This window comes from Phocoena sinus, chromosome 15, assembly GCF_008692025.1.
Source record: "Phocoena sinus isolate mPhoSin1 chromosome 15, mPhoSin1.pri, whole genome shotgun sequence".
In the NCBI taxonomy this organism is placed as follows: domain Eukaryota; kingdom Metazoa; phylum Chordata; class Mammalia; order Artiodactyla; family Phocoenidae; genus Phocoena; species Phocoena sinus.
In genome coordinates, this window is record NC_045777.1 from 73,479,495 (window position 1) to 73,507,238 (window position 27,744).

General features: G+C 39.1%; 1 protein-coding gene across 4 annotated transcripts in view; it reads left to right on the forward strand.

Annotated features, from left to right (window-relative positions):
* The window catches only part of TPST1 (tyrosylprotein sulfotransferase 1), a 123,441-nt gene that overhangs the window by 31,246 nt on the left and 64,451 nt on the right, over positions 1–27,744 (forward strand). For 3 of the 4 annotated variants that reach the window (XM_032604472.1, XM_032604470.1, XM_032604471.1), the window contains one exon: positions 5,886–6,831. In XM_032604472.1, the coding sequence (XP_032460363.1) occupies positions 5,987–6,831 (845 nt within the window). In that variant the 5' untranslated portion in view covers positions 5,886–5,986. Of the gene's footprint in view, positions 1–5,885; positions 6,832–14,415; positions 14,532–27,744 lie in introns of those variants that run through there. The other variant, XM_032604473.1, reaches the window with a different exon arrangement.

Sequence of the window (27,744 nt, forward strand, 5' to 3'; positions counted from 1 at the left end):
ACTGAGTCTGCACTCTAGAGCCCATGAGCCACAACTGCTGAGCCCATGCACCGCATCTGCTGAAGCCCGTGCACTCTAGAGGCCATGCTCTGCAACAAGAGAAGCCACTGCAGTGAGAAGCCCGTGCATCGCAATGAAGAGTAGCCCCCACTTGCCGCAACTAGAGAAAACGCGTGCACAGCAACAAAGACCCAACACAGCCAAAACTAACTAACTAAATAAATAAAAATAAATAAATTTATTTTAAAAAAACATGGTAGTTGTTTCCATCTTCTTTCTCCCCTCAGCCCCAGGCAACTACTAATTTTTCTGTCTCTACAGATTTGCCTTTTCTGGATATTTCATATAAATGGGATCATACAGTATGTGATCTTTAATGAGTTATTTCAGTCAATTACCATAATATTTTTAAGGTTCATCCAAATTGTAACATGTATCAGTACTCCTTTTTATGGCTTAGTAATACTCTGTTGCATGGATATACCATATATTGTTTACCCGTTTATCAGTTAGTGGGCATTTGGGTTGTTGCTTATTTTTGGCTATGAATAGTGATGCCATGAACATTTGTGTATAAGTTTTTGTGTAGACACGTGTATTCAATTCTCTTGGGTGGAATTGCTGGATCATATGGTAACTCTTAACCTTTTGAGGAACTGCCGAACTGTTTTCTAAAGTGACTGTGCCCCCGCCAGTTTACAGTTCCACCCACTGGCAGTATATGAGGGTTTCAGTTTCTCCACATCTTCACGGACACTTTTTGTTGTCTGTGTTTTTTTTGTTGCCATCTAGTGGGTTTGAAGTGGTATCTCATTTTGGTTTTTTTTTTTTTTTTGCGGTATGCGGGCCTCTCACTGCTGTGGCCCCTCCCGTCGTAGAGCACAGGCCCTGGACGCGCAGGCCCAGCGGCCACAGCTCATGGGCCCAGCCGCTCCACAGCATGTGGGATCCTCCCGGACCGGGGCACGAACCCGTGTCCCCTGCATCGGCAGGCGGACTCTCAACCACTGCGCCACCAGGGAAGCCCCTCATTTTGGTTTTGATTTGCATTTTCCTGAAGATTAACATTGTTGAGCATCTTTTCATGTGCTAATTAACTATTGTATATCTTCTTTGGGGAAGTGTCTAGTTAGAGTTTTTGTCCGTATTTTATTGGGTTATTTGTCTGTCTTGTTGAATTGTAAGTTCTTTACATATTCTGGTTACAAGTCCCTTATTGGACATATGATTTACATATATGTTCTCCCATTCTTTGGTTTGTCTTTCACTTTTAGGATATTGTCCTTTGGAGCACAAATATTTTAAATTTTGATGAAGTCCAATTTATCTGTTTTTTCTTTGTCTCTTGTACTTTTGGTGTTGTATCTATGAAACTGTGGCCTAACGCACAGCCACAAAGATTTACACTTCTGTTTTCTTCTAAGAATTTTATAGTTTTAGCTCTTACATTTAGGTCTCTAGCTCATTTTGAGTAAATTTTTGTGAATAGGTATTCAGCTTCATTCTTTTGCATGTGGATGTCCAGTTGTCCCAGCATCATTTGTTGAAAAGAGTGCTCTTTCCTCTCTCAGTTATCTTGGCACCCTTGTCAAAAGTCAGTTGACCATAAATGTAACAGTTTATTTCTGGACTTCCATTCATCTGTATGCCTGTTTTTCTGCCAGTATTTGCATTGTCTTCATTACTATCACTTTGTATTAAGTTTTGAAATCGTGAATCTTCCAACATTCTTGTTTTTCAAGATAGTTTTGGCCAGAGTGAGATTGTATAAACCTAAATAAGATTAAGTAACTCACTGCTTAGGATCTTTAAATCAGTCACATCTGATTGCATCTATGATAAAATTTTATATCCCTAACCTGACCCACAAGATTTATGAACTGACCCCTGCCCATTTTTCCAGTTTCATCTCTCACTCACTTTCTCTCTTGCTTACTGCCTTAGCCTGCTCTTTGAAAACTATTTTTTTTTTTTTTGCCCGCACCATGTGGCATGTGGGATCTTAGTTCCCAACTAGGGATTGAACCCGTGCCCCCTGAATTGGAAGCACAGAGTCTTAACCACTGGACTGCCAGGGAAGTCCCTGAAAGCTTTAAAATGCCTTTCTATTGCAGGGCTTTTGCATATCCATTTACTTTTGCTTAGAATGCTCTTCTCTTCACTCTTTACCTAGTTCCTGCTCATTCTTCAGATCTTTACCTGTCAATTTTTAAGAAAGGCTATTCCTATTATTATTATTTTTTAATACATTTATTTAGTTTTGGCTGCCTTGGGTCTTTGTTGCTGCGCGGGCTTTCTCTGGTTGCTGTGAGTGGGGGCTACTCTTCGTTGCAGTGCATGGGCTTCTCATTGCAGTGGCTTCTCTTGTTGCAGAGCACGGGCTCTAGGTGCGCAGGCTTCAGTAGTTGTGGCACGTGGGCTCAGTAGTCGTGGCACGTGGGCTCAGTATTCATGGCTTGCGGGCTCTAGAGCGTAGGCTCAGTAGTTGTGGCACATGGGCTTAGTTGCTCCATGGCATGTGGGATCTTCCTGGACCAGGGCTCGAACCCGTGTCCCCTGTATTGGCAGGCAGATTCTTTACCACTGAGCCACCAGGGAAGCCCCCTATTATATTTTAAATATTGTTTTTTCTTTTCTCACTTAGAAAGGTAACACATGTTCATCATAGCAAATTTGAAAAATAAGGAAAGGTATCTTACAAGGAAACCAGAGGATAAGCATTTAATGTTGCAGAGACATCTAATGCCAGCTTGTTTTTTGGTCGTATGGTCCTTATTTTCTTTTTCTGTTTGGAAGCCTGAAGAACTATTTCTTTCACATTTGAAATTGAACTATATTTGAAATTTGAAATTGCCATATTTGAAATTGCCAGGATGTTTCCAGATTGGGTTTATTGTCATTGTTTTGCTTGAAAGGTAGGCCCTCACTTGAATAGACTAATGTCTTTTTTTCTATTTCCAAAAGGATTTTTTCCCTTTGTGCTTGTGATACAGTTTTAGTTTCTTTAACCAAAATGTTATTTTTCTAGGGTTGTATCTTAATTCTCCATTTTCTCTATTACTCTCTTTTCTCTCCATTGTTTTCTTTCCTTCCCACTTTCTCCCCTTTAAATTAAATACTGGTGTAACATCTTAAGTGTGCCTTCTACATCATGGATACAGTTTTCTGCATAGATATTTCAATGCTATATTGCTACCAATTATCTTAATTAATGTTTTTTTCTTTGCAGTCTTTTCTTATCAAGCTGATCTTCTAATCTCAACCTCTTCTCACTTTGTGGTTCTTTGTTGCAGCTTTATAATAAAGTACAGTGCCTGGCACAATAATAGGTCTTCAAATATGTGGCTAAAGGAATGAATACATGAGTAAACAAAAACCAGATCTTGACTGTTGTATCCTACTGAGACTCTCAAAAAATATTTCTTTGAGTGTATTCTTCAAAAAAAGAAAAACCAGCTGTACTGAGGTGTAGCATATACCATAAAACTTACTCATTTTAAGGGTACAATTCAGTGATTTTTAGTAGATTTTATAGAGTTGTGCAACTATCACAACAGTCCAGTTTTAGAACATTTTCATCACTGGAAAAAGTCCCCTCATGCCTGTTTGCCATAAGTTCCTGCTTCCACCCCATGCTTTCTGTCTCTGTAAATTTGCCAGATGTGAACACTTCATATAAATGTATGCTGATGTAGCTGCTCAGATACATACACACACATACACAATTGTTTTCATTATTAAGCATGGCTTTCTTGTGGTTTGCCCCCTGTCTGCATAGCTTAGTGGACAGCGGTTGTGCTCAAACATATTGAGGCAGTAAGACTTGTCCTCTGCCAGTGGATCTGCTTGTGGGGCAGAGGAACATGTTCAAAGTTCAGGCTGTTCTCAAATCTGCCCTGGTGCTTACTTTCCACTTGATCCTTTCATGTCTCCTCTTTGCCTGTATATAGCTCAGCGTTGGCCACGAGCTTGCTGATCACGACTACAGCCTCAGCCTACTAGAGCTCTTCACCGTCCTTGCTCACCTGCCGCCTGGAGCATCACTTACACTGGCAGCACAGTTGGGCATGTGTGCTATGCTCCAGTTCAAATTGAGTGATCTCCCATTGATTCCAGCAGCAAAGCCTCCAGGCCTTGTAGTTTGCCCTGCCCTGCAGAACCTCTGTACCTGCTGAGTGGGTGGATGGTGGGGGTGGGAGTAGTCTTGGGCACAAATACCACAGCTTTCACTGTTCTTACTGAACGTTGAGCAGTTTTTCAAACATAAATGCTTCTTGGGTTGCTGTATTCCTTTGGTCAATTTCCAGAGGACTGAAAGGGTGGTTTTGTCAGTTTCATTCCTCTTTATAACTTGTTTTTTTGGGGAGAAGAATTGCCTACCTTCTCCTTAGTTCATAGCTAGACATCCAGCCCCTCAGAATGTATTCTTTTTCTGGTGTAGTTAGTCATTTCCCCAGGTGTACTCACTGTCAGTCAGGATATTCATATGTGTGTGTGTGTGTGTGTGTGTGTGTGTGTGTATGACTGAGAGTTTTTAAGGAATTGGCTCATGTGATTATGGCACTGGTATTTCTAAAATCCATACAGCAGTCCGGCAGGTAAGAGTTGATGTTAGCCTAGAGGCTGAATTCCTCAGGGCAGCAGGCTAGAAGCTCAGGCAGGGTTTCTGTGTTGCAGTCTTGTGGAGAATCCCTTTTTCTTCAGGAAACTTGTCTTTTCTCTTAAGGACTTCAATTGTTGGATGAGGTCCACCTGTATTTTGGAGGGTAATCTACTCAAAGTCTGTTGATTTAATTGTTAATCACTTCTAAAAAATATACCTTCACAGAAACATTTTGACTGGTGTTTGACCAAACACTGGGCACCATAGCCTAGCCAAGTTGACAGATAAAACTAAACATCACACTTGCCCTCTGAAATTCAGGGTAAGTTGACATGTACATAGTACGTATGTTTTACATACATGCCCCTGCTTTTACATGTCTGTGTCTTTGGTCATAGCGTATCTTCGGTTTAGAATGCTCTGTGTACCCAAATCTTATCTATTCTAGATAAGGCTAGATCACAGACACACACAGTTTTCTTTGCACCCTATACACCAGCTTTCCTGAACTACTTCTTGTCACCTAATTATGCTGTGTTCTGTCATGCCATTGTGCTTTTGCACACAAGTTTCTATTGCTTAGCGTACTCCTTCCTCTTGTTTTATATATGGTTTTATAGCTTCCTGAGGTAGCTTCCTTTCTGTGTGCCTTATCATTATACTACCATTGTCTCCTTTGCTTATTTCTACTAAGACACTGATCACACTTTATTATCATTGTATATTTGTCTGCCCATGAGACTTTGTTTCCTGAGAGCAGGGGTCACTGCACTGCTGTCCTTTTCAAAGTTTATCCTCAGCCAAGCCCAAGTATCTGGACTGTAGTACCTAAATAAATAATTTGTAAGATATGAATACACTGAATCTGTGTTAAAAATTTGGAAGTTGTATATTTCTTCTGTAATTTCTGTTTATAGTAGAATGTGGATGAAGCTTCTTGGGGATGAAGCAACTCTGAATATCAGAGATGAACCTTGGTTAGACTCCAACATACTTGGGAATATTAAATATTTGCTTGACTCACTATAGAAATAATTTTATTTATTTTTCCATTCTGTGCAAGGTCTGTAGCTTCAGAATTGTTACATTAAGAAAAGCTGTTTCTGATTAGAAATATTGATTTATTTTTGCTTATATTTATATATACTTTTATTCTAAGAGTATCAGTGTATTTAAGACTGCTTCAACTTCTTTCTAGCTAAAATGCAATGGTGATAACTGATGATTAATTTGTAAACAATCTTAATGTAATGGTAAAATAACTTTTTCCTTTTCCTATTAGATATTGATCATCTTTCTGAAGTAGAATCTCCATGGCCTGAATGTTTTCTGAAAAACATTTGTAGCAAAATATCTGTTTAATAGCAAGATAACCACATCAAGATGGTTGGAAAACTGAAGCAGAACTTACTATTGGCATGTCTGGTGATTAGTTCTGTGACTGTATTTTACTTGGGCCAACACGCCATGGAATGCCATCACCGAATAGAAGAACGTAGCCAGCCCCTCAAATTGGAGAACACAAAGACCACTGTGCGAACTGGCCTGGACATCAAAGCCAATAAAACCTTTGCCTATCACAAAGATATGCCTTTAATATTTATTGGAGGTGTGCCTCGGAGTGGAACCACACTCATGAGGGCCATGCTAGATGCACACCCTGATATTCGCTGTGGAGAGGAAACCAGGGTCATTCCTCGAATCCTGGCTCTGAAGCAGATATGGTCACGGTCGAGTAAAGAGAAAATACGCTTGGATGAGGCTGGTGTCACCGATGAAGTGCTGGATTCTGCCATGCAGGCCTTCTTACTAGAAATCATTGTTAAGCATGGGGAGCCAGCCCCTTATTTATGTAATAAAGATCCTTTTGCCCTGAAATCCTTAACTTACCTTGCTAGGTTATTCCCCAATGCCAAATTTCTCCTGATGGTCCGTGATGGCCGGGCATCAGTACATTCAATGATTTCTCGAAAAGTTACAATCGCTGGATTTGACCTGAACAGCTATAGGGACTGTTTGACCAAGTGGAATCGTGCCATAGAGACCATGTATAACCAGTGTATGGAGGTTGGCTATAAAAAATGCATGTTAGTTCACTATGAGCAACTTGTCTTACATCCTGAACGGTGGATGAGAACACTCTTAAAGTTCCTCCAAATTCCTTGGAACCACTCAGTATTACACCATGAAGAGATGATTGGGAAAGCTGGGGGAGTATCTCTGTCAAAGTGAGTAGATGTTATGTTTTTTATTTGACCATATTCAGCTAATAAAGAATGTGTGTGTGTGTGTGTGTGTGTGTGTGTGGGTGTGTGTGGGTGTGTGTGTGTGTCTATATGGAATATATATATGTGTATGGAAACTATAGACCTTTTCTGGAATAGAGCTTCATCAGTGAGTTTTTAAAAAATTCTCTAGCCGGTTCATTATAGACCCTTTCATTTGCTTAATTCATTTTTAAATTTATGAATTGTCCTTTATGTACTTGATGGAAGCAAACCCAATTTATAGCAGTGGAAAAGACATCAGACTTTAATGTCCATCATTCAATTTTAGTGGCTTCTGATATTTAATTTCTAGATATTTTTGTTAATAAGGATAGTTAACTTTTGTGTAGATTAGGGTCAATATGAGGAAAAGCATCTACCATGTTGGTAGTGAATTCCAGCATATAGGACATTTTAGTGAGAGAAAAATAAAGGTTAAAATTATCTAACTCATTCCCTTGATTTTACAGGTAGGAAATCTGAGTCAGAAAGATCAAAATGATTTACTCAAATTTAAATGGCAGGGCCAGAATTAGAATCTATGCTTTGGTCTTAATGGGCTAGTGCTTTTTCCCATGGCATTTTATTACATGTAGTGCTTCTTTTGTCATCTGATGGATACATCTTCCCTTGATTTTTACAAAATTTTAGAGGATCTCTGGAATTTGGAAGCTTAATCCATAATTCATACACGAAGTTCCTTGGAATCAAATATTTCTAAAACCATTGTATTTTTCTTCCTTTCTCATGAAGTGATGACTAGGGTGGCCTGACTTGATCTGATAACCTGACTTGATGACTTATACCTAGAATAAGGATATAAGGATATAAAACCTACTGTTAAATTCAGGTAGCATCTCCTCATGAAGAAAAGTTGGCTATGACTAAATTTTATTTTTTATCTTTCCATTTATAAAAGTAATATCCCCTGTAAAAAAAAAAAAAAAAGAAAAAGCAGTGAACTTCCCTTGTGTGTCCTGCTTGCCCCTATCAAGGAATGTCTTCTTGATTTTTTTTTTCAAAGTATAGAACTTGTACAGTAAATATTGATTCCTCATAGTTCACTATGAGCAACTTGATTCCTCATAGTTCACTATGAGCAACTTGTCTTACATCCTGAATGGTGGATGAGAACACCACCACCACACTACCTTTCTACAACAAGCTTTCAGTTATTGATTATAAATTATTAGGTATCATCACTCCAGTGGCTCCAGGTTATTTTTATTGATTCAAAGAGAATTACAGCTTTAGCTAACGTCATCACAGTTCACTGTTCTCTCCAAATAATAGAGCATCACTAGTTTCTAATCACCTGTATTCTTAGGTAACATTTTACTTTGTATGCTTGTATGTTGGCCCAGAAATTCTGATGCTAGTTCCATCTATTAATATAAAATAAGCCTATTAACGCCCCTCATCTCTCCAAGTAGGGATTAAAGAGATGCTCAAGTTAAATTTCTGTGGAAATCAGGAAAAGATAATTTTGCAGGGACTTCCCTGGTGGTCCAGTGGTTAAGACTCTGCACTTCCACTGCAGAGAGCACAGGTTTGATCCCTGGTTGGGGAACTAAGAACCTGCATGCTGCGCAACGTGGCCAAAAAAAAGAAAAAAGAAAAAATATAATTTTGCAAACATGCAGACCAAGGAAATTCATAGGAATTTTGAATCAGTGACTTTTAGAGGGGGAAAAGACCTTACTTAGCATGTAGTCTATAGAATGCAGACCCAGTGAGGTTTTATGCTTTGTCAAGAATCACATATGGCAGAACCATGACTAGAACCTCCAATGCCTATTCCACGACTCTTGCCACTATATGAGTTTTTTAAAATTAGGGTATAACATATATAGTAAATCACAAATATTCAGTGTACAATTTGATGAATGTTTACATCTCTACACACTTGTGTTCTCACCATCCATATAAAGATATAAAAAAATTACCAGCACTCAGGAGACTCCTTTATGCTCCTTCCCAGTCAGTATCCTCCTAAACCCCAAAGTAACCCTGTTCCAATCTCTTTCACTAGAGGTGATATGAGGTTGCATATAAAGTTCAAAAACAGTCTTGCTTGTTTTTGAACTTCATATAAATGCAGTCATGTCTATTTATTATCTTGTTCTTGGATTTTTTCATTTAACATTTAGATTCACCCAGAATAGTAGTAGTAGTAGTTCTAGTTTCTCCAGTGACTGGCATTATAACTTCTATGTTTGAATGCTACGTTCTGTTTTAATAAATTATTCAACCATACTATTCAACTTCATATTAAACTGAATCATATAGTCTTGAATATGATAGCTCCAAAAAACAATATGTATAGAACTCGCTGATCTATTTCTTCTAAACTAATAGAGAGTAGGAAAAAATTGAGGTATTTCTACATGTCTTTTTGCCTTTATCTTTCAAGAAATGTTTGTATAGAAAGGTGGGGGGGCACATTCTAAGGAAAATATTTTATGCAAATAGGTGTATTCCGGCAGAATTCTCCAAGTGATTGAATTGGAGGAGGGTTTTGCTGATCAGTAAATGGTATCTACTGCTGAGGCCTGATCTGTTTGATATTTGTATTTTGCGTTTGGAGTAGGAAATAGAAGTTTGTATTTTGAGTAGGAAATAGAAGTAAAGTTTGAGACTATTCATGTAGACCTCTTCCTGCAGATTGTGGAATTTTTGTGGAATTTTAGTCATCTCCATATGGAAGCATTCAGGAAGTTACTAGAGTGCACGGAGTTGTTTTTGCTCTTAAACTCATTAAGATACTATAGAATTACCTGGAACAAATAAAAATCATCAATAACAGTAACAACAAAAAAAAGCCACCAACCATATGTATACTCAAGAGTGAGTGAAATAAAAAGGTAACTTATGATCAGTAAATAAGTTTAGTAGTCAAAAGAGCAAAGCCAGAAAAACAAAATAATATAATGGTAACCCTTAAAAGGAATAAGTACAAGAATCACAACTACAATTCAGAGAAGAGTTATCTACTCCTAGAGCAGAAAAAGGGTGTACAACTATTATGCACAAATAGGTTAGAATGAAAAATGTAATAATAGTGGTAAATATAAGAGAACAAATTAGAATACAATAAATGACACTCTGAAGCTTCTAATAAGTGTAAAGCAGAGAAAAAACTTAGAAATCCGATCCAGAGCAAAAAACACATTAAATAGGTGAAAATAATGCAGAAAAGTTTTTGGAAATGGAGATACTTTTGAGGAAGTAGAATAGTTATTTAGTAAATTTAGAATATTAATTTTTTTTTTAGTTTCCAAAATGGAACTTAGTTTGGAAATTAAAAATTTTTATATTTTACAGGATTACCAGAGAAAGATAACAAAATGTCTACTTGAAAAATTTCTGAAATGTAAGGATAACAAGAATATTATGAGTGGGCTTCCCTGGTGGCACAGTGGTTGAGAGTCCGCCTGCCGATGCAGGGGACACAGGTTCGTGCCCCAGTCCGGGAAGATCCCACATGCCGCGGAGCAGCTGGGCCCGTGAGCCATGGCCCCTGAGCCTGCGCGGCCGGAGCCTGTGCTCCGCAACGGGAGAGGCCACAACAGTGAGAGGCCTGCGGTACCGCCAAAAAAAAAAAAAAAGAATATTATGAGCAAGTTAAGAGAAAGCTATATTCATGCAAATTAGGATCACTTCTATAGTTTGTAAGATTAATAGCATGCAAATCAGGATTGGCTGAGCTCTGTGAACTCAGATTAAAATATCCCAGAGGAGTTTTATAAATATTACACTTTTCCCCATAAAATTATCATAGAGCAAGGCTGTTTACTTTGGATTACTGATCCTTTGTGAAGGCAGTAAACCTATCTTTATAAATTTAGCTGTTAATCAAATACCATCTAAGAGGAACGCTTTGGGATTGTGGAAATGGCTGTGCTGCTTTTACAAGTCAAATTGAAGAGCTAAGTAGCTGAGAACACTTAGCTGGAAAAGGGTAATTGAATAAACGAGGAATACAATTGACAGCAAAACAGGTTGTAAAAGGAAAACAGTAGAGGAAAATTGTATTTAAAAATATGTCAGTGAAGAATGAGAAGAGCAAGAACATAAATTAATATAAAGCACAACTCTCACTTTTCTTGAAGAACATGGCAATCGATGGCAAAAAATAGAAGTTGAGTATTAAATCATTTAGATTAAGGTGTCTTTGCAAAAGATAGAGATCCAAGATAACAGTGGTTTTAAATAAAATAGTGGCTGTTATGTAAAAGAAGGCAGACCCAAGACCGGTTTGGAAGCTCATTGCCCCCAAGGTCCAAGTTGGAGCTCCAGTCATATTATCTGTGTCCTAGGCAGCAAGGTAGGGGTAGGGTGGGCATATAAGAAGGAGCCTTAAGTATTTTTTAAGAATTGTTTCAAGAAGCTTCCAGGTAGCCCTTCTCCGTGTGTTGCCCTGGCCATAACTTAGTCTTATGGCCATAAATAAAAGGCTGAGGAATGTAGTGACCATGTGCCCAACTGAGAGTTGATGTTTCTTTTACTGAGAAGAATAGGTTGTTTTTTGGGGTAGGCAGATAGCAGTCTCTGCTACTTCACTGAGTACTTACTATGTGCCAGACAGAGTACAGAAGTCTGCCCTAAAGGTACCCATGATCTAACAGAAGACACAGATTGCTGAATGATACAGTGTGAAGTACTATGGGAAACCAACAAGAGGTACCTAACCCAGTCTGGGCTGTTCAGGAAGGCCTTCCTGGGTGATGTGGTGTCAAATTGAGAAATAAAGCAGTGTTTCTCAACCTTGGCAGTATTGACATTTTGGGCCAGATAATTCTTTGTCGTGGGGGACCATCCTGTACGTTGTGGGATGTTTAATTAGCAGCATCCCTGGCTCCTACTCAGTAGATACCAGTAGCAACCCTCCCCACCCCTGCCAAGTTGTGGCAACCCAGAATGTTTCCAGACATTGCGAGATGCCCCCTGGGGGGCAAGCTTCCAGATAAAGGGAAGACCATTTTGACTTACAGGATATTGTGCTCCTTGGGTGACCCATGGTTGGAGTGTGGTAGTTCTTCCTTGACTGCTTAAAACATCTCTTTCTTCCTTAGCCAAATGAACCATCAGGAGATATTACTCCTAGGATCGGTCTGTGTCTAACTCTAGTCCTACAGTGCCCAAAGAGAAGAGGTGGAATAGAGAGCTTCTTGTGGCCTGACTCATGGCTCAACCTAGGGGCACAGAAGGACCTAGAGAACAGCTGGGACCTGTTATGCCTGAACTGTAGGCCCTGCCCTCCCACTCTATAGTGGAAGTCATCCAAGCTCAGTCCCACCTGGGCCCAGAATGTCACATTTGTTTCCCATAGTCTAGTATAATTGTTTAAACATAAAGTAAAATAAAACCAGGCAGTAATCATTTGGAAGCTGCAACAGGGACAAATTCACAAAGATGAGAAACACTGTGGTATTTATAAGGAATTATAGGCAGTTTGGTGTTGCAAGAGAGTTCATTCTTAGGCTTGAGAGTGCTGAGAGGGACCAGGCTTTGGAGGGCCTTATGTTTTATGCTAAAGATCTTAACTTTTATCCTGTAGACCAGTTGTTTCAAACTTGTCTTATCTGTGGGACACTCTTTTCAAATGAAATCTCATAAGGAACCTTGGTATCTAAAGTACTTAGAGGTGGTGTGGCTCTGGTTTGTGGCAACATTTAATTTTGCTTGGATTTAGCAAAACTGAAGTAAAACTCATGGAATTGCAACACTTCTATTTTGTTTTCAAAAGAAAAAGTTGATTATAACATCCTCTTAAATTTATAAAAATTGTAAGTTTTTAAGAGGTTGGGATCATAATGGTTTCTACAGACACTTAGGGTTTTTTTGTTTTTAAGTATTTATTTATTTACTTACTTATTTGGCTACATCAGGTCTTAGTTGCACGCAGGATCTTCATTGCAGCACGTGGGATCTTTAGTTGCGGCTTGTGGGATCTTCAGTTTTGGCATGCGGGATCTTTTAGTTGCGGCATACAGGCTCTTAGTAGCAGCATGCGGGCTCTTAGTTACAGCATGTGGGATCTAGTTCCCTGACCAGGGATCAAACCCGGGCCCCCTGCATTGGGAACACGGAGTCTTATCCACTGAGCCACCAGGGAAGTCCCTACAAACACTTAGTTTTTTTGTTTTACTTATTTATGTATTTATGTATGTATGTATGTATGGCTGAGTTGGGTCTTTGTTGCTGCACGTGGGCTTTCTCTAGTTGTGGCAAGTGGGGGCTACTCTTCGTCGTGGTGTGTGGGCTTCTCATTGCGGTGGCTTCTTTTGTTGTGGAGCACGGGCTCTAGGCACGGGCTTCAGTAGTTGTGGCTCGCCGGCTCTAGAGCGCAGACTCAGTAGTTGTGGCACTCGGGCTTAGTTGCTCCATGGCATGTGGGATCTTCCCGGACCAGGGCTCGAACCCGTGTTCCCTGCATTGAAAGGTGGATTCAAGCAGTGCACCACCAGGGAAGCCCTAAGCACTTAGTTTTAATAGGCCTAAGTTTGACCTTTCAGGGTATGAAACTTAGAAGGTATGAAACAAAGAAAAAAATTTTTTTTAAGATTTAAAATGTTAGCCTGTTTGGGAGTGTTTTTCTAAGGTGAAACATAGGGCAAATTTGATCTGTAAGTAGAATATAACCTGTAAAATTGATTAACTGCTATCAAAGAAACACCAAGCACATCATAGGTATTATAGCTAGTTTCTATCCAGACACTATGGTCCTCTCCCTCTTCTGAGTTATCTAATAAAGGATGATTTCATTATTTTGGAAAAACACCATTACATTCCATCATTGATCAAAATCATCTTCTCAAACATCAGCCATACATTAGGGTCACCTGAAGGACCTTTTAAAAGACCCAGAGTTTCTGATTCAGACCTGGTGTAGCCCCAATAATTTGCATTCGTAGCAGGTTCCTAGGTGGTGATGCTCCTTGTCTGGAGATTTCACTTTAAGAACCCTTGCTCAGAATCATGCTGCATCTTATGTTTGCTTCATATGTAGACTCTAACTTTTTTGCTTCTTACTCTCTGGGCTCTAGCCACACTGAAATAATTGTATCTACTCAAATAGTCCACACTGTTCATTGTATCAGCTCCTTTGGATGTATTGCTCCCTCTGTCTGCAGTACCTTTCTCTCACTTCATCTGACCAAGTCAAGTTGTATTTTAAGCATTCAGCTTAGGTCTCCCTTTCCTAAGGAAGAGCTCCTTGAGATCTCCCTTTGTCTAGGATGTGCTTCCTTTGCCTTCATGAGGTGTCTTGGCAAGTGGAAAAGGGTTCAGACTTTGAAGCTGATTAGACCTATGTTTAAAATTCTTTTACTGACACCAACTGGTTTTGTAACATCGGGTAAACTACTGTCCCTCTCTGTATCTTCATTTTTTTAATCAAGAAAATGGAGAAGATGGTGATGATGACCATGATGTTATCATCTAATATTTATTGAATATTTGTTGTGTGCCAGACACTGTGTTGTAAGTTCTTTGCATGCCTTATCTCAGTTTTCATATTTACCCTTTCACACTTACACACAGATACTTTAAAAACCTCCAGTTTGGGACTTCCTTGGTGGTGCAGTGGTTAAGAATCCTCCTGCCAATGCAGGGGACACAGGTTTGAGCCCTGGTCTGGGAAGATCCCGCGTGCCACGGAGCAGCTTATTCTGTGCGCCACAACTCTGAGCCTGCACTCTAGAGCCCACGAACCACAATTACTGAGCCCGAGTGCCACAACTACTGAAGCCTGCACACCGAGAGCCCGTGCTCCACAACAAGAGAAGCCACCGCAATGAGAGGCCCGTGCACCGCAACAAAGAGTAGCCCACCCTTGCCGCAGCTAGAGAAAGCCCACACGCAGCAACGAAGACCCAACGCAGCCAAAAATAAATAAATAAATTTATTTTTAAAAAGCCCTCCATTTTATAGATGAAGGGCCTGTCCCTCTCCAAGAGGTTGAGGAACTTGTCCTCGGTTCCACAGTTGGAACATAGTAGAGCGAGGATATGGGCTCACGTCTTTCCATCTTCAGAACCTGTGCTCTTAACCTCTATGTTACATTTACTTTATAGGGCTTATGAATATTAAATAAAATAATGAGGGTGAAAGTGGCTAAACACAGGCAGACAGATAAGAGTCAGGCAAAGTTTCAAATCCTAGCTCTATTCTTTATTAGTTATATGACCTTGGGTGAGTTACTTGGTTTTGCTTATGCTTAGTTTCCTCATCCTCCCCCTTAGTTTTCTTATCCTGGAAATGGGGATGGAAGTAATATCCATTAGGGATGATACCTACTTTGTCGGGCTGTCCTCAGGATTAAATTAGGTTGACTATAAAGCCTTAGCCCAGTGCCTGGCATTAGTAGGTGATCAAAAATACCTATTGGGAATTCCCTGGCAGTCCATTGGTTAGGACTGTGTGCTTTCACTCTGTGCTTTGAAGCTGCACGGTGTGGCCAAAAAAAAAAAAAAGTTACCTATTATCTTTATTATTATTATTATCAGGATAATAATAATATCGACAGTACCCACTGAGGATGGAGGTCATAGTATTTATTTACTTCATAGGGTTGTTGTAAGGATTAAATTAAAATTACTATAAAGCCTTTAGCACAGCACCTGGCATAAATGGTACTTATAGTATATATATATTTTATTATTAAATGCTTATGCTCTGTCAAAAAAAAAAAAAATGAGTGCAAAACACCTGGCACGGTACCTAGCATGGTACCAAGTGCGCCATAGGCTTTTGTTATCACACATTCTCCATAAGCTTGTTTACGGTAGAGATAGTCTTAACTCATGAATGTTTGTTTAACTAATGAAACAAAATGGGCACCTGATTTTAACAGCTCTACTAGGGAAACTGACATGGCAGTTTGGGAATTTCAGCCTTACAGTAGCAATATTTGAAACTACCTGATGATGATACCTGGTCTGTCATTATTTTTGTCGTGTTTTTCCCATTTTTGTTTGTTTAGTTAGCCTATTTGTGAACTTTACATAAATGAGATCATAGTCTGTGTTTTCTTCTGTCCATTTTTTTTTTTTTTACTTAACATTATCTTGAGATTTATATTTTTGAGGTGTATAGCTATTTTCAATTTGTTTTTATTGCCACAATACTGATATAATAATAATAAATATAATTATTTATACATTTATACTGTTGATGAACATTTGGGTCATTTTTGGTTTCGAGCTATATACATTTTTTAAGGTGTCCTCTTCAAGAGTTTCTCTAAGATACACACTTAAGCATAGGATTGCTGGGTCATGGAGGATATGCATATTCACCTTCACTAGGTAATGCCAAGTTGTTTTCCAAAGAGTTTGCAGTAGCTTACACTGCTACTATCAATATAAAAATCCCCAGGAATCCATAACCTCACCAGCCTGGCTTTTTTTTTAAAACCTTCTTATTTAGTTTAACTGTATAGTACAGCCTGGCTTGTTAATTTTTCTAACTGGGTAAGAGTAAATGGTAATTTCAATTTGTAATTCTCTGTTAATGAATTTGAGCACCGTATATTTTCATTGGCTATATATAGTTCTCTTTTGTGAAAGGCCTGTTCATGACTTTTGCCCATATTTCTGATGGGTAAGGTTTGTCTTTTTCTTTTTGATATCCTTTATCTGATAGATATATTACAGATTGCTTCTCTCAGTAGCTTGTCTTTTAACTTTCTTTATAATCTGTTTTGATGAATATAGATTTTCAAGTTGTTGCATTTATCAGTCTTTTCCCTTACGATTTTTTTTGTTTTGTTTTATCTTAATCTTTATATGACATTGATTTTTGAACATGATAAACTGTGAAATACAAGTAGTCTTGAGATATAATTGTTCATAAAATTCATGTAACAAATCAGAAACCCAAATTAATATATTCAAATATGGAAAAATTTTTAACAATATTACTTTTTAAATTTATTTTTGGCTGCACTGGGTCTTCATTGTTGCACATGGGCTTTTCTCTGGTTGCAGCGAACGGGGGCTACTCTTCGTTGTGGTGTGCGGGCTTCTCATTGCGGTGGCTTCTCTTGTTGTGGAGCACAGGCTCTAGGCGTGAGGGCTTCGAGGGCTTCAGTAGTTGTGGCTCACGGGCCCTAGAGCGCAGGCTTAGTAGTTGTGGCACACAGGCTTAGTTGCTCTGCGGCATGTGGAATCTTCACGGACCAGGGCTTGAACCTGTGTGCCCTGCAATGGCAGGCGGATTCTTAACCACTGCGCCACAAGGGAAGTCCTGGAAATTGCTAAATAGTAAAATTAGCAATGTTGCCTAATATTCTATTTCTGTTCCAGGATCCCTCCAGGATTCCATATGACATTGAGTCATCATATCTCCTTAGGTTTCTCCTAGCTATGACAGTTTCTCAGACTTTCGGTATTTTTGATGACCTAGATATTCTTTTATTTTTTTAATTTTTAAATTAAATTTTATTTTTTTATACAGCAGGTTCTTATTAGTCATCATTTTTATGCACATCGGTGTATACATGTCAATCCCAATAGCCCAATTCATCATACCACCATCCCCACCCCCCAACGGCTTTCCCCCGTTGGTGTCCATATATTTCTTCTCTACATTTGTGTCTCAACTTCTGCCCTGCAAACCGGTTCATCTGTACCATTTTTCTAGGTTCCACATGCATGCATTAATATACGATATTTGTTTTTCTCTTTCTGACTTACTTCACTCTGTATGACAGTCTCTAGATCCAGCCACGTCTCAAAAAATGACCCAATTTCGTTCCTTTTTATGGCTGAGTAATATTCCATTGTATATATGTACCACATCTTCTTTATCCATTTGTCTGTCGATGGGCACTTAGGTTGCTTCCATGACCTGGCTGTTGTAAATAGTGCTGCAATGAACATTGGAGTGCATGTGTCTTTTTGAATTATGGTTTTCTCTGGGTATAGGCCCAGTAGTGGGATTGCTGGATCATACGGTAATTCTACTTTTAGTTTTTTAAGGAACCTCCATACTGTTCTCCATAGTGGCTGTATCAATTTACATTCCCACCAACAGTGCAAGAGGGTTCCCTTTTCTCCACACCCTGTCCAGCGTTTGTTGTTTGTAGATTTTCTGATGATGCCCATTCTAATTGGTAATACCTCATTGTAGTTTTGTTTTTTTTTTTTCGGTACGCGGGCCTCTCACTGTTGTGGACTCTCCCGTTGCGGAGCACAGACTACAGACGTGCAGGCTCAGCAGCCATGGCTCACAGGCCCAGTTGCTCCGCAGCATGTGGGATCTTCCCGGACTGGGGCATGAACCTGTGTCCCCTGCATCGGCAGGCGGACTCTGAACCACTGCGCCACCAGGGAAGCCTTCATTGTAGTTTTGATTTGCATTTCTCTAATAATTAGTGGTGTTGAGCAGCTTTTCATGTGCTTCTTGGCCATCTGCATGTCTTCTTTGGAGAAATGTCTGTTTAGGTCTTCTGCCCATTTTTGGATTGGGTTGGTTGTTTTTTTAATATTGAGCTGCATGAGCTGTTTATATATTTTGGAGATTAATCCTTTGTTGATTCGTTTGCAAATATTTTCTCCCATTCTGAGGGTTGTCTTTATGTCTTGTTTATGGTTTCCTTTGCTGTGCAAAAGCTTTTAAGTTTCATTAGGTCCCATTTGTTTATTATTGTATTTATTTCCATTACTCTAGGAGGTGGATCAAAAGAGATTTTGCTGTGATTTATGTCAAAGAGTGTTCTTCCTATGTTTTCCTCTAAGAGTTTTATAGTGTCCAGTCTTACATTTAGGTCTCTAATCCATTTTGAGTTTATTTTTGTGTATGGTGTTAGAGAGTGTTCTAATTTCATTCTTTTACATGTAGCTGTCTAGTTTTCCCAGCACCACTTATTGAAGAGACTGTCTTTTCTTCATTGTATATCCTTGCCTCCTTTGTCATCGATTAGTTGACCATAGGTGCGTGGGTTTATCTCTGGGCTTTCTATCCTGTTCCATTGATCTATGTTTCTGGTTTTGTGCCAGTACCAGATTGTCTTGATTACTGTCGCTTTATAGTATAGTATAATCAGGGAGTCTGATTCCTCCAGCTCCGTTTTTTTCCCTCAAGACTGCTTTGGCTATTTGGGGCCTTTTGTGTCTCCATACAAATTTTATGAGTTTTTGTTCTAGTTCTGTAAAAAATGCCATTGGTAATTTGATAGGGATTGCATTGAATCTGCAGATTGCTTTGGGTAGTATAGTCATTTTCACAATATTGATTCTTCCAATCCAAGAACATGGTATATATCTGTTTGTATCATCTTTAATTTCTTTCATCTGTGTCTTATAATTTTCTGCATACAGGTCTTTTGTAGGTAGGTTTATTCCTAGGTATTTTATTCTTTTTGTTGCAATGGTAAATGGCAGTGTTTCCTTAATTTCTCTTTCAGATTTTTCATCATTAGTGTATAGGAATGCCAGAGATTTCTGTGCATTAATTTTGTGTCCTGCAACTTTACCAAATTCATTGATTAGCTCTAGTACTGTTCCAGTGTCATCTTTAGGATTCTCTATGTATGGTATCATGTCATCTGCAAACAGTGACAGTTTTACTTCTTCTTTTCCAATTTGTATTCCTTTTATTTCTTTTCTTCTCTGACTGCCGTGGCTAGGACTTCCAAAACTAAGTTGAATAATAGTGGTGAGAGTGGACATCCTTGTCTTGTTCCTGATCTTAGAGGAAATGCTTTCAGTTTTTCACCATTGAGAATGATGTTTGCTGTGGGTTTGTCGTATATGGCCTTTATTATGTTGCGGTAGGTTCCGTCTGTGCCCACTTTCTGGAGAGTTTTTATCATAAATGGGTGTTGAATTTTGTCAAAAGCTTTTTCTGCATCTCTTGAGATGATCATATGGTTTTTATTCTTCAGTTTGTTAATATGGTGTATCACATTGATTGATTTGCGTATACTGAAGAATCCTTGCATCCCTGGGATGAATCCCACTTGATCATGGTATATGATCCTTATAATGTGTTTTTGGATTCTGTTTGCTAGTATTTTGTTGAGGATTTTTGCATTTATATTCATCAGTGATATAGGTCTGTAATTTTCTTTTTTTGTAGTATCTTTGTCTGGTTTTGGTCTCAGGGTGATGGTGGCCTCATAGAATGAGTTTGGGAGTGTTCCTTCCTCTGCAGTTTTTTGGAAGAGTTTGAGAAGGATGGGTGTTAGCGCTTCTCTAAATGTTTGATAGAATTCACCTGTGAAGCCTTCTGGTCCTGGACTTTTGTTTGTTGGAAGATTTTAAATCACAGCTTCAATTTCATTACTTGTGATTGGTCTGTTCATATTTTTATTTCTTTCTGATTCAGTCTTGGAAGGTTATACCTTTCCAAGAATTTGTCCATTTCTTCCAGGTTGTACATTTTGCTGACATAGAGTTGCTTGTACTAGTCTATTAGGATGCTTTGTATTTCTGCGGTGTCTGTTGTAACTTCTCCTGTTTCATTTCTAATTTTATTGATTTGAGTCCTCTCCCTCTTTTTCTTGATGAGTCTGTCTAATGGTTTATCAGTTTTGTTTATCTTCTCAAAGAACCAGCTCCTAGTTTTATTGATCTTTGCTATTGTTTTCTTTGTTTCTATTTCATTTATTTATGCTCTGATCTTTATGATTTCTTTCCTTTTGCTCACTTTGCGTTTTGTTTGTTCTTCTTTCTCTAGTTCCTTTAGGTGTAAGGTTAGATTGTTTATTTGAGATTTTTCTTGTTTCTTGAGGTAGGCTTGTATAGCTATAATACAAGCCTATAATCCCATAGGTTTTGGATCGTCGTGTTTTCATTGTCATTTTTCTCTAGGTATTTTTTGATTTCCTCTTTGGTTTCTTCAGTGATCTCTTGGTTATTTAGTAATGTAGTGTTTAGCCTCCATGTGTTTGTGTTTTTTACGTTTTTTTCCCTGTAATTCATTTCTAATCTCATAGCGTTGTGGTCAGAAAAGATGTTTGATATGATTTCAATTTTCTTAAATTTACTGAGGCTTGATTTGTGACCCAAGATGTGATCTATCCTGTAGAATGTTCTGTGTGCACTTGAGAAGAAAGTGTAATCTGCTGCTTTTGGTTGGATTGTCCTATCAATATCAATTAAATCTATCTGGTCTGTTGTGTCATTTAAAGCTTCTGTTTTCTTATTTATTTTCATTTTGGATGATCTATCCGTTGGTATAAGTGAGGTGTTAAAGTCCCCCACTATTATTGTGTTACTGTTGATTTCCTCTTTTACAGCTGTTAGCTGTTGCCTTATGTATTAAGGTGCTCCTATGTTGGGTGCATATATATTTATAATTGTTATATCTTCTTCTTGGATTGATCCCTTGATCAATATGTAGTGTCCTTCCTTGTCTCTTGTAGCACTCTTTATTTTAAAGTCTGTTTTATCTGATACGAGTATTGCTACTCCAGCTTTCTTTTGATTTCCATTTGCATGGAATATCTTTTTCCATCCCCTCACTTTCAGCCTGTATGTGTCCCTAGGTCTGAAGTGGGTCTCTTGTAGACAGCATATATATGGGTCTTGTTTTTGTATCCATTCAGCGAGCCTGTGTCTTTTGGTTGGAGCATTTAATCCATTCATTTTTCAGGTAATTATTGATATGTATGTTCCTATTACCATTTTCTTAATTGTTTTGGGTTTGTTTTTGTAGGTCCTTTTCTTCTCTTGTGTTTCCCACTTAGAGAAGTTCCTTTAGCATTTGTTGTAGAACTGGTTTGGTGGTGCTGAATTCTCTTAGCTTTTCCTTGTCTGTAAGGCTTTTGATTTCTCCATCAAATCTGAGTGACATCCTTGTTGGTTAGAGTAATCTTGGTTGTAGGTTCTTCCCTTTCATCACTTTAAGTATATCATGCCACTCCCTTCTGGCTTGTAGAGTTTCTGCTGAGAAATCAGCTGTTGACCTTATGGGGTTCCCTTGTATGTTATTTGTCATTTTTCCCTTGTTGCTTTCAATAATGTTTCTTTGTCTTTAATTTTTGCCAGTTTGATCACTGTGTGTCTCAGCGTGTTTCTCTTTGGGTTTATCCTGTATGGGACTCTCTGCGCTTCCTGGACTTGGGTGGCTATTTCCTTTTCCACGTTAGGGAAGTTTCCGACTATAATCTCTTCACATGTTTTCTCGGGTCCTTTTTCTCTCTCTTCCCCTTCTGGGACCCCTGTAATGCGAATGTTGTTGCGTTTAATGTTGTCCCAGAGATATCTTAGGCTGTCTTCATTTCTTTTCATTCTTTTTTCTTTATTCTGTTCCGTGGCAGTGAATTCCACCCTCTGTCTTATCCGTTTTTGGTTGGAATGTCCTTATTTGTTCTTCTGCCTCAGTTATTCTGCTATTGATTCCTTCTAGTGTAGTTTTCATTTCAGTTATTGTATCGTTCATCTCTGTTTGTTTGTTCTTTAATTCTTCAAGGTCTTTGTTAAACATTTCTTGCATCTTCTCGATCTTTGCCTCCATTCTTTTCCGAGGTCCTGGATCATCTTCACTATCATTATTCTGAATTCTTTTTCTGGAAGGTTGCCTATCTGCACTTCTTTTAGTTGTTTGTCTGGGGTTTTATCTTGTTCCTTCATCTGGTATATAGCCCTCTGCCTTGCCCTCTGCTTTTTCCTCTTGTCTATATTTCTGTGAGTGTGTTTTTTGTTCCATAGGCTGCAGGATTGTAGTTCTTTTTGCTTCTGCTGTCTGCCCTCTGGTGGATGAGGCTATCTAAGAGGCTTGTGTAAGTTTCCTGATGGGAGGGACTGGTGGTGGGTAGAGCTGGGTGTTGCTCTGGTGGGCAGAGCTCAGTAAAACTTTAATCCACTTGACTGCTGATGGGTGGGGCTGTGTTCCTTCCTTGTTGGTTGTTTGGCCTGAAGCAGCCCAACACTGGAGCCTACCTGGGCTCTTTGGTGGGGCTAATGACAGACTCTGGGAGCGCTCACGCCAAGGAGTACTTCCCAGAACTTCTGCTGCCAGTGTCCTTGTCCCCGCGGTGAACCACAGCCACCCCCCACGTCTGCAGGAGACCCTCCAACACTAGCAGGTAGGTCTGGTTCAGTCTCCCTCAGGGTCACTGCTCCTTCCCCTGGGTCCCGATGCGCACACTACTTTGTGTGTGCCCTCCAGGAGTGGAGTCTCTGTTTCCCCCAGTCCTGTCAAAGTCCTGCAATCAAATCCCACTAGGCTTCAAAGTCTGATTCTCTAGGAATTCCTCCTCCCGTTGCTGGATCCCTAGGTTGGGAAGCCTGATGTGGGGCTCGGAACCTTCACTCCAGCAGGTGGACTTCTGTGGTATAAGTGTTCTCCAGTCTGTGAGTCACCCACCCAGCGGTTATAGGATTTGATTTTACTGTGATTGTGCCCCTCCTTATGTCTCTTTGTAGCTTCTCCTTTGTCTTTGGATGTGGGGTATCTTTTTTGGTGAGTTCCAGTGTCTTCTTGTCAATGATTGTCCAGCAGCTAGTTGTGATTCTGGTGTTCTCACAAGAGGGAGTGAGAGCACGTCCTTCTACTCCGCCATCTTGGTTCAGCCTCTCCCTTATGGTTTGAACTTTGTGTTTTGTAAAGAACTCTTTCCTTACCCTACGGTCAAAAATAGTCTCCCATATTTTTTCCTAAAACTTGAAATATTTTCTTTTCATGTTAATCAATCTGGAATTTATTAATCATTATGAAATTTATTTTTTGTGTGTGAGGGTACAGATCCATCTTTAATTTTTTTCCATATGGATGTCTGGTTCCCCAGAGCTGTTTATGTAATAGTCTCTTTTTCCCTAGCCGGCTGTAGTACCTGCTAGGTTAAATATTAAGTTTCCATATATGCATTTTTCTGTTAGTGAAATATAACATAGTTATACTCTATTTTAATTACTATAGTTTTATGAAATGTTTTAATATCCAGTAGGGCAAGCCTCGTGCTTAGTTCTTCTCTAGGAATGTCTTGGCTATTTTTAGCCCTTTATTCCTCAGTTTTCTATTTAAGCTTGATTTATTAATGATTAAATTTACATCGAATTGGTAGGTAATTTTGAGAAGGATAGCTATCATTATATCAATATTAAGCCTTCCGATCCATAACACAGTATGCTTCTCCATTTATTTAGGTCTTCAGCATCTTTTGATGATATTTTATTATGTTCTTCATAAAAGTCTTATACTTTTGATTAATTTTTGAGTACCTTTTTGCTGTTAATGTGAATAATGTGGTTTTTTTCAAATAATTTTTTGTTTGTTTTTGGCTATACTGCACAGCTGTGGGATCTTAGTTCCCCCACCAGGGATTGAACCCGGCCCCCCACAGTGAAAGCTCCAAGTCCTAACCACTGGACTGCCAGGGAATTCCCCTATATAATTTGTTGTTTTTGAAGTTTCTGTTAGTTGCTCTTGTATCAAAATACAAATGACTTTTGTATATATTTATGTCCTGCAGCTTTCCTAATGTTTTGTGGTTTTGTTTAGGCTAGGACTTATAATAACAAGCAACCTTGTTTTAAAGCAGTGGTGCTCAACTGGGGCCAGTTTGCTCTCCTGGGGGACATTTTGCAATGTCTGGAAATATTTTTGGTTGTCACAATGGTGGGGTGGTTGCACTGCTGGCATTTAATAGGTAGAGACCAGGGATGTTGCTAAACATCCTACAATGCACAAGACAAGCCCCACAACAAGGAATTTATCCAATTAAAATGTAAATAGTGCCAAGGCTGAGAAACCTTAAGATAAGTTTTTTCTTTATTGTGAAAATTTTCAAGTACAAAAATATTCAAAAGAATAGTATATGTATGACCACCAACAATGATCAATATAGGCCAACAGTGTTTCATTTAACTTTCTCCCTTCCCCTACTCTTGAATTATTTTAACGCAAATCCAGGACATTATATCATTCCATCTTTTTTTTTTTTTTTTTTTTTGGCCTTGCCGCACGGCTTGCGGGATCTTAGTTCCTCAACCAGGGATTGAACCTGGGCCATTGGCAGTGGGACCACAGAGTCCTAACCACAGGACCGCCAGGGTATTCCCCATTCCATCTTTTAAAAAAATAACTAAATGAATCATTTATTTCATTAAAAGTAGACATTAACAGTTTTAAATCAGACATTTACAAAAAAAATTCTGATTGTAATCTACATTAAAATTAGCTCCTGCGAAAACATATTCAGTGAGTAAGATAGTTAAGATTTTGGTTTCTTACTGAGATAGTCCTGGGTTTGAATCCCAGCTCTGCCTCTTATAAGCAGTATGAGCCTGTATAAGTCACTCTGTCACTGAGTCTTGGCTTATTTCTCATTTAAAAGGCTGCATTTAAGAAAAAATCTGGAGCCATTCTTAGAAAGGATACAGATGAAGAAGTACGTAGGGCAAGGTCTGGAAGGGTCCCAAGACAGAAGCTTCTGGCCCCATGAAACAAGGGTGCTCCATCCTCCTGACATGTGGATATGTTCACCAACCTGGAAGCTCCTCAAAATGTAGTGACTTTAGTGTTTGCTTAAAATAGCAAACATGTATTTTGTCATAGTTTCGGTGGGTTGGGATTATGGGCTTGTCTTAGCTGAGTCTCCAGGCTGCAATCAAGGCTTAACTGATAGGGGACTGTTTCCCAGCTCATGTGGTTTTGGGCAGGATTCAGTTCCTCATGGGTGTTGGATGGAGGACCTCACTTCCTTGCCATGAAGCTTTCTCTGTATGGCTAGTCACAACACAGCAGCTGACCTAATCAGAGCAAGCAAATGAGAAGAGCCAGGGAAAGTGAGCAAGACGGAATTCACATCTTCTTAACCTAATCTTCAGGTGACATCCTATCACTTCTGCCATATTCATTAGAAGCAAATCCCTAGGTCTAGCTACAGTCAAGGGGAGGAGATTACATAAAGGAATACAGGAGTTGGGAATCTTGGGTACCATTTTATTTTTTAATTTATTTATTATTATTTTTAATATTTATTTACTTATTTGGTTGCGCTAGGTCTTAGTTGTGTTTTCCTAGTTCCTTAGTTGTGGCCGGTGGGCTCCTTAGTTGCAGCTCGCCAGCTCCTTAGTTGTGGCATGTGAACTCTTAGTTGTGGCATGCATGTGGGATCTAGTTCCCTGACCAGGGATCGAACCTGGGCCCCCTGCATTGGGAGCGTGGAGTCTTAACCACTCTGCCACCAGGGAAGTCCCTCTTGGTACCATTTTAGAAGCAGCCAATCAGTCTGTTCTCAGGCTGCCAATGACTCATATGCAAAATACATTTCCCCCCTCCCCATGTCCCAAAATTCTCATCCTATTACAAGCTCAAAGTCCTTCTTCATCTTGCTATCTAAATCAGGTCTAGCTGTGGATGGAGCTTCTAGGTGTAGTTCCTTAAATATAGGTCCTTGAATAGAAAAGATATATAGCACTAAAGATACAAGTTATGTCCCCACCCCACCCCCAGTGCCAGTATACAGTGATGGAACAGGCATAGGACAATAGACATTTAAAATGAAGGCAAATAGGGGGAAGAAAAAGGTGTCATTGGTTCATATCAATTCTGAAATCCATCTGGGAAAATATTAGACATTCTTTGAGCAGGTCTCAGTCAGATGTAAGTAATTTAGGAATTATTTTCCATGTCTCTCAGCTCTGCCCTTTGGGCTCTTGAGTGATCCTTCCTTTTTCATGAAAGATGGCATATATTTTGTAGCTATGTGGTTTTATCTGTCTAATTCCTGCCAGAAGAATTTTGGGAATCCAGTGTGTCTTTCCATTTTATACTGTTTCTGTCCCTTTCAGTCCAAGTTGGCAATGTTGCTGCTGATAAACTTCTCAGAAACGTTGTGGGTCCTCTGTAAATCTCACTGGGGTTCATTCCATTCGGATAATAATTTTACCCACAAATCTCTTTGAGATAAACCGTTCTTTGCTTTGGGCTTCTGCTGAGATGGCTAAGGGACAATGTGCTTAAGCTTCCTAGAGGCCTTATTGTTAAATTGAGAGGATCTGTGAGGCACACCCTTAATTTGTTTAAAGGACTCTGTGTGACTGAATTATTGGGAGCCATTTAGGAGCAACCTACCACAGAGGTTAATTTATCTAATTGAAGTAGTTATATGACTTTTTTTCCTCCTTTTAAACTACTAATGTAAGTTACATTAATAGATTTTGTAATGTTGATTTACTCTTGAATTTCTGGAAAAACTCCAACTTAGTGGAGCACTAATTATCATCTGATAATTAGTGCTGGATTTGATATGCTAACTTTTGGTTTAGGATTTTTATATATATTTCATGAGTGATACCTGTAATTTTTATTATTCCTATACTCTATGTCTGGTTTTGATAGGGATAGAGTAGGATAGTTACACAGGTAGTTTTAGAAATCCCACTAGGGAATTATAGATAGAGAGGGAGCCTTAGGGAACTTCGGGAGACCACTGTAAGTTTTTGTCTTGTTTTATTTTTGAGACCACTGTAAGTTAATGGTTGAGTCCAGCAAGGTAATGAATGTCCTTAGGACCAAGGACAGGAGTGTAAGGGAAAGATGACATTCCAAAGTAGAAGACCCTCATTATACTGAAATCTGTGATGATTTAACATATTTTAGTATATGTTACCACACTTCTGCTGATTTGAATAAACACCATGATAGTCCTAGTTTGACCTTATAGGGTCAAACGCTCTCTTGCCTGATGAGAAGGAGGAGCTAATGATGGAAGCCTAACCTCTACTCAAAGAATGAGGAAGAAGGTGGTCCTCTCCCCCTCCCCACTTTCCTTTGACTATAAAAATGTAGCCCGCTTAATTCTTGGGGCAGAGCCCCCTTGTCTGCCTGCTTGTATCCCTCTCAAGTGTCCTAAATTAATAAAGCTACTCCTTGCCTATCACTTTGCCTCTTGCTGAATTCCTTCTGTGCTGAGAC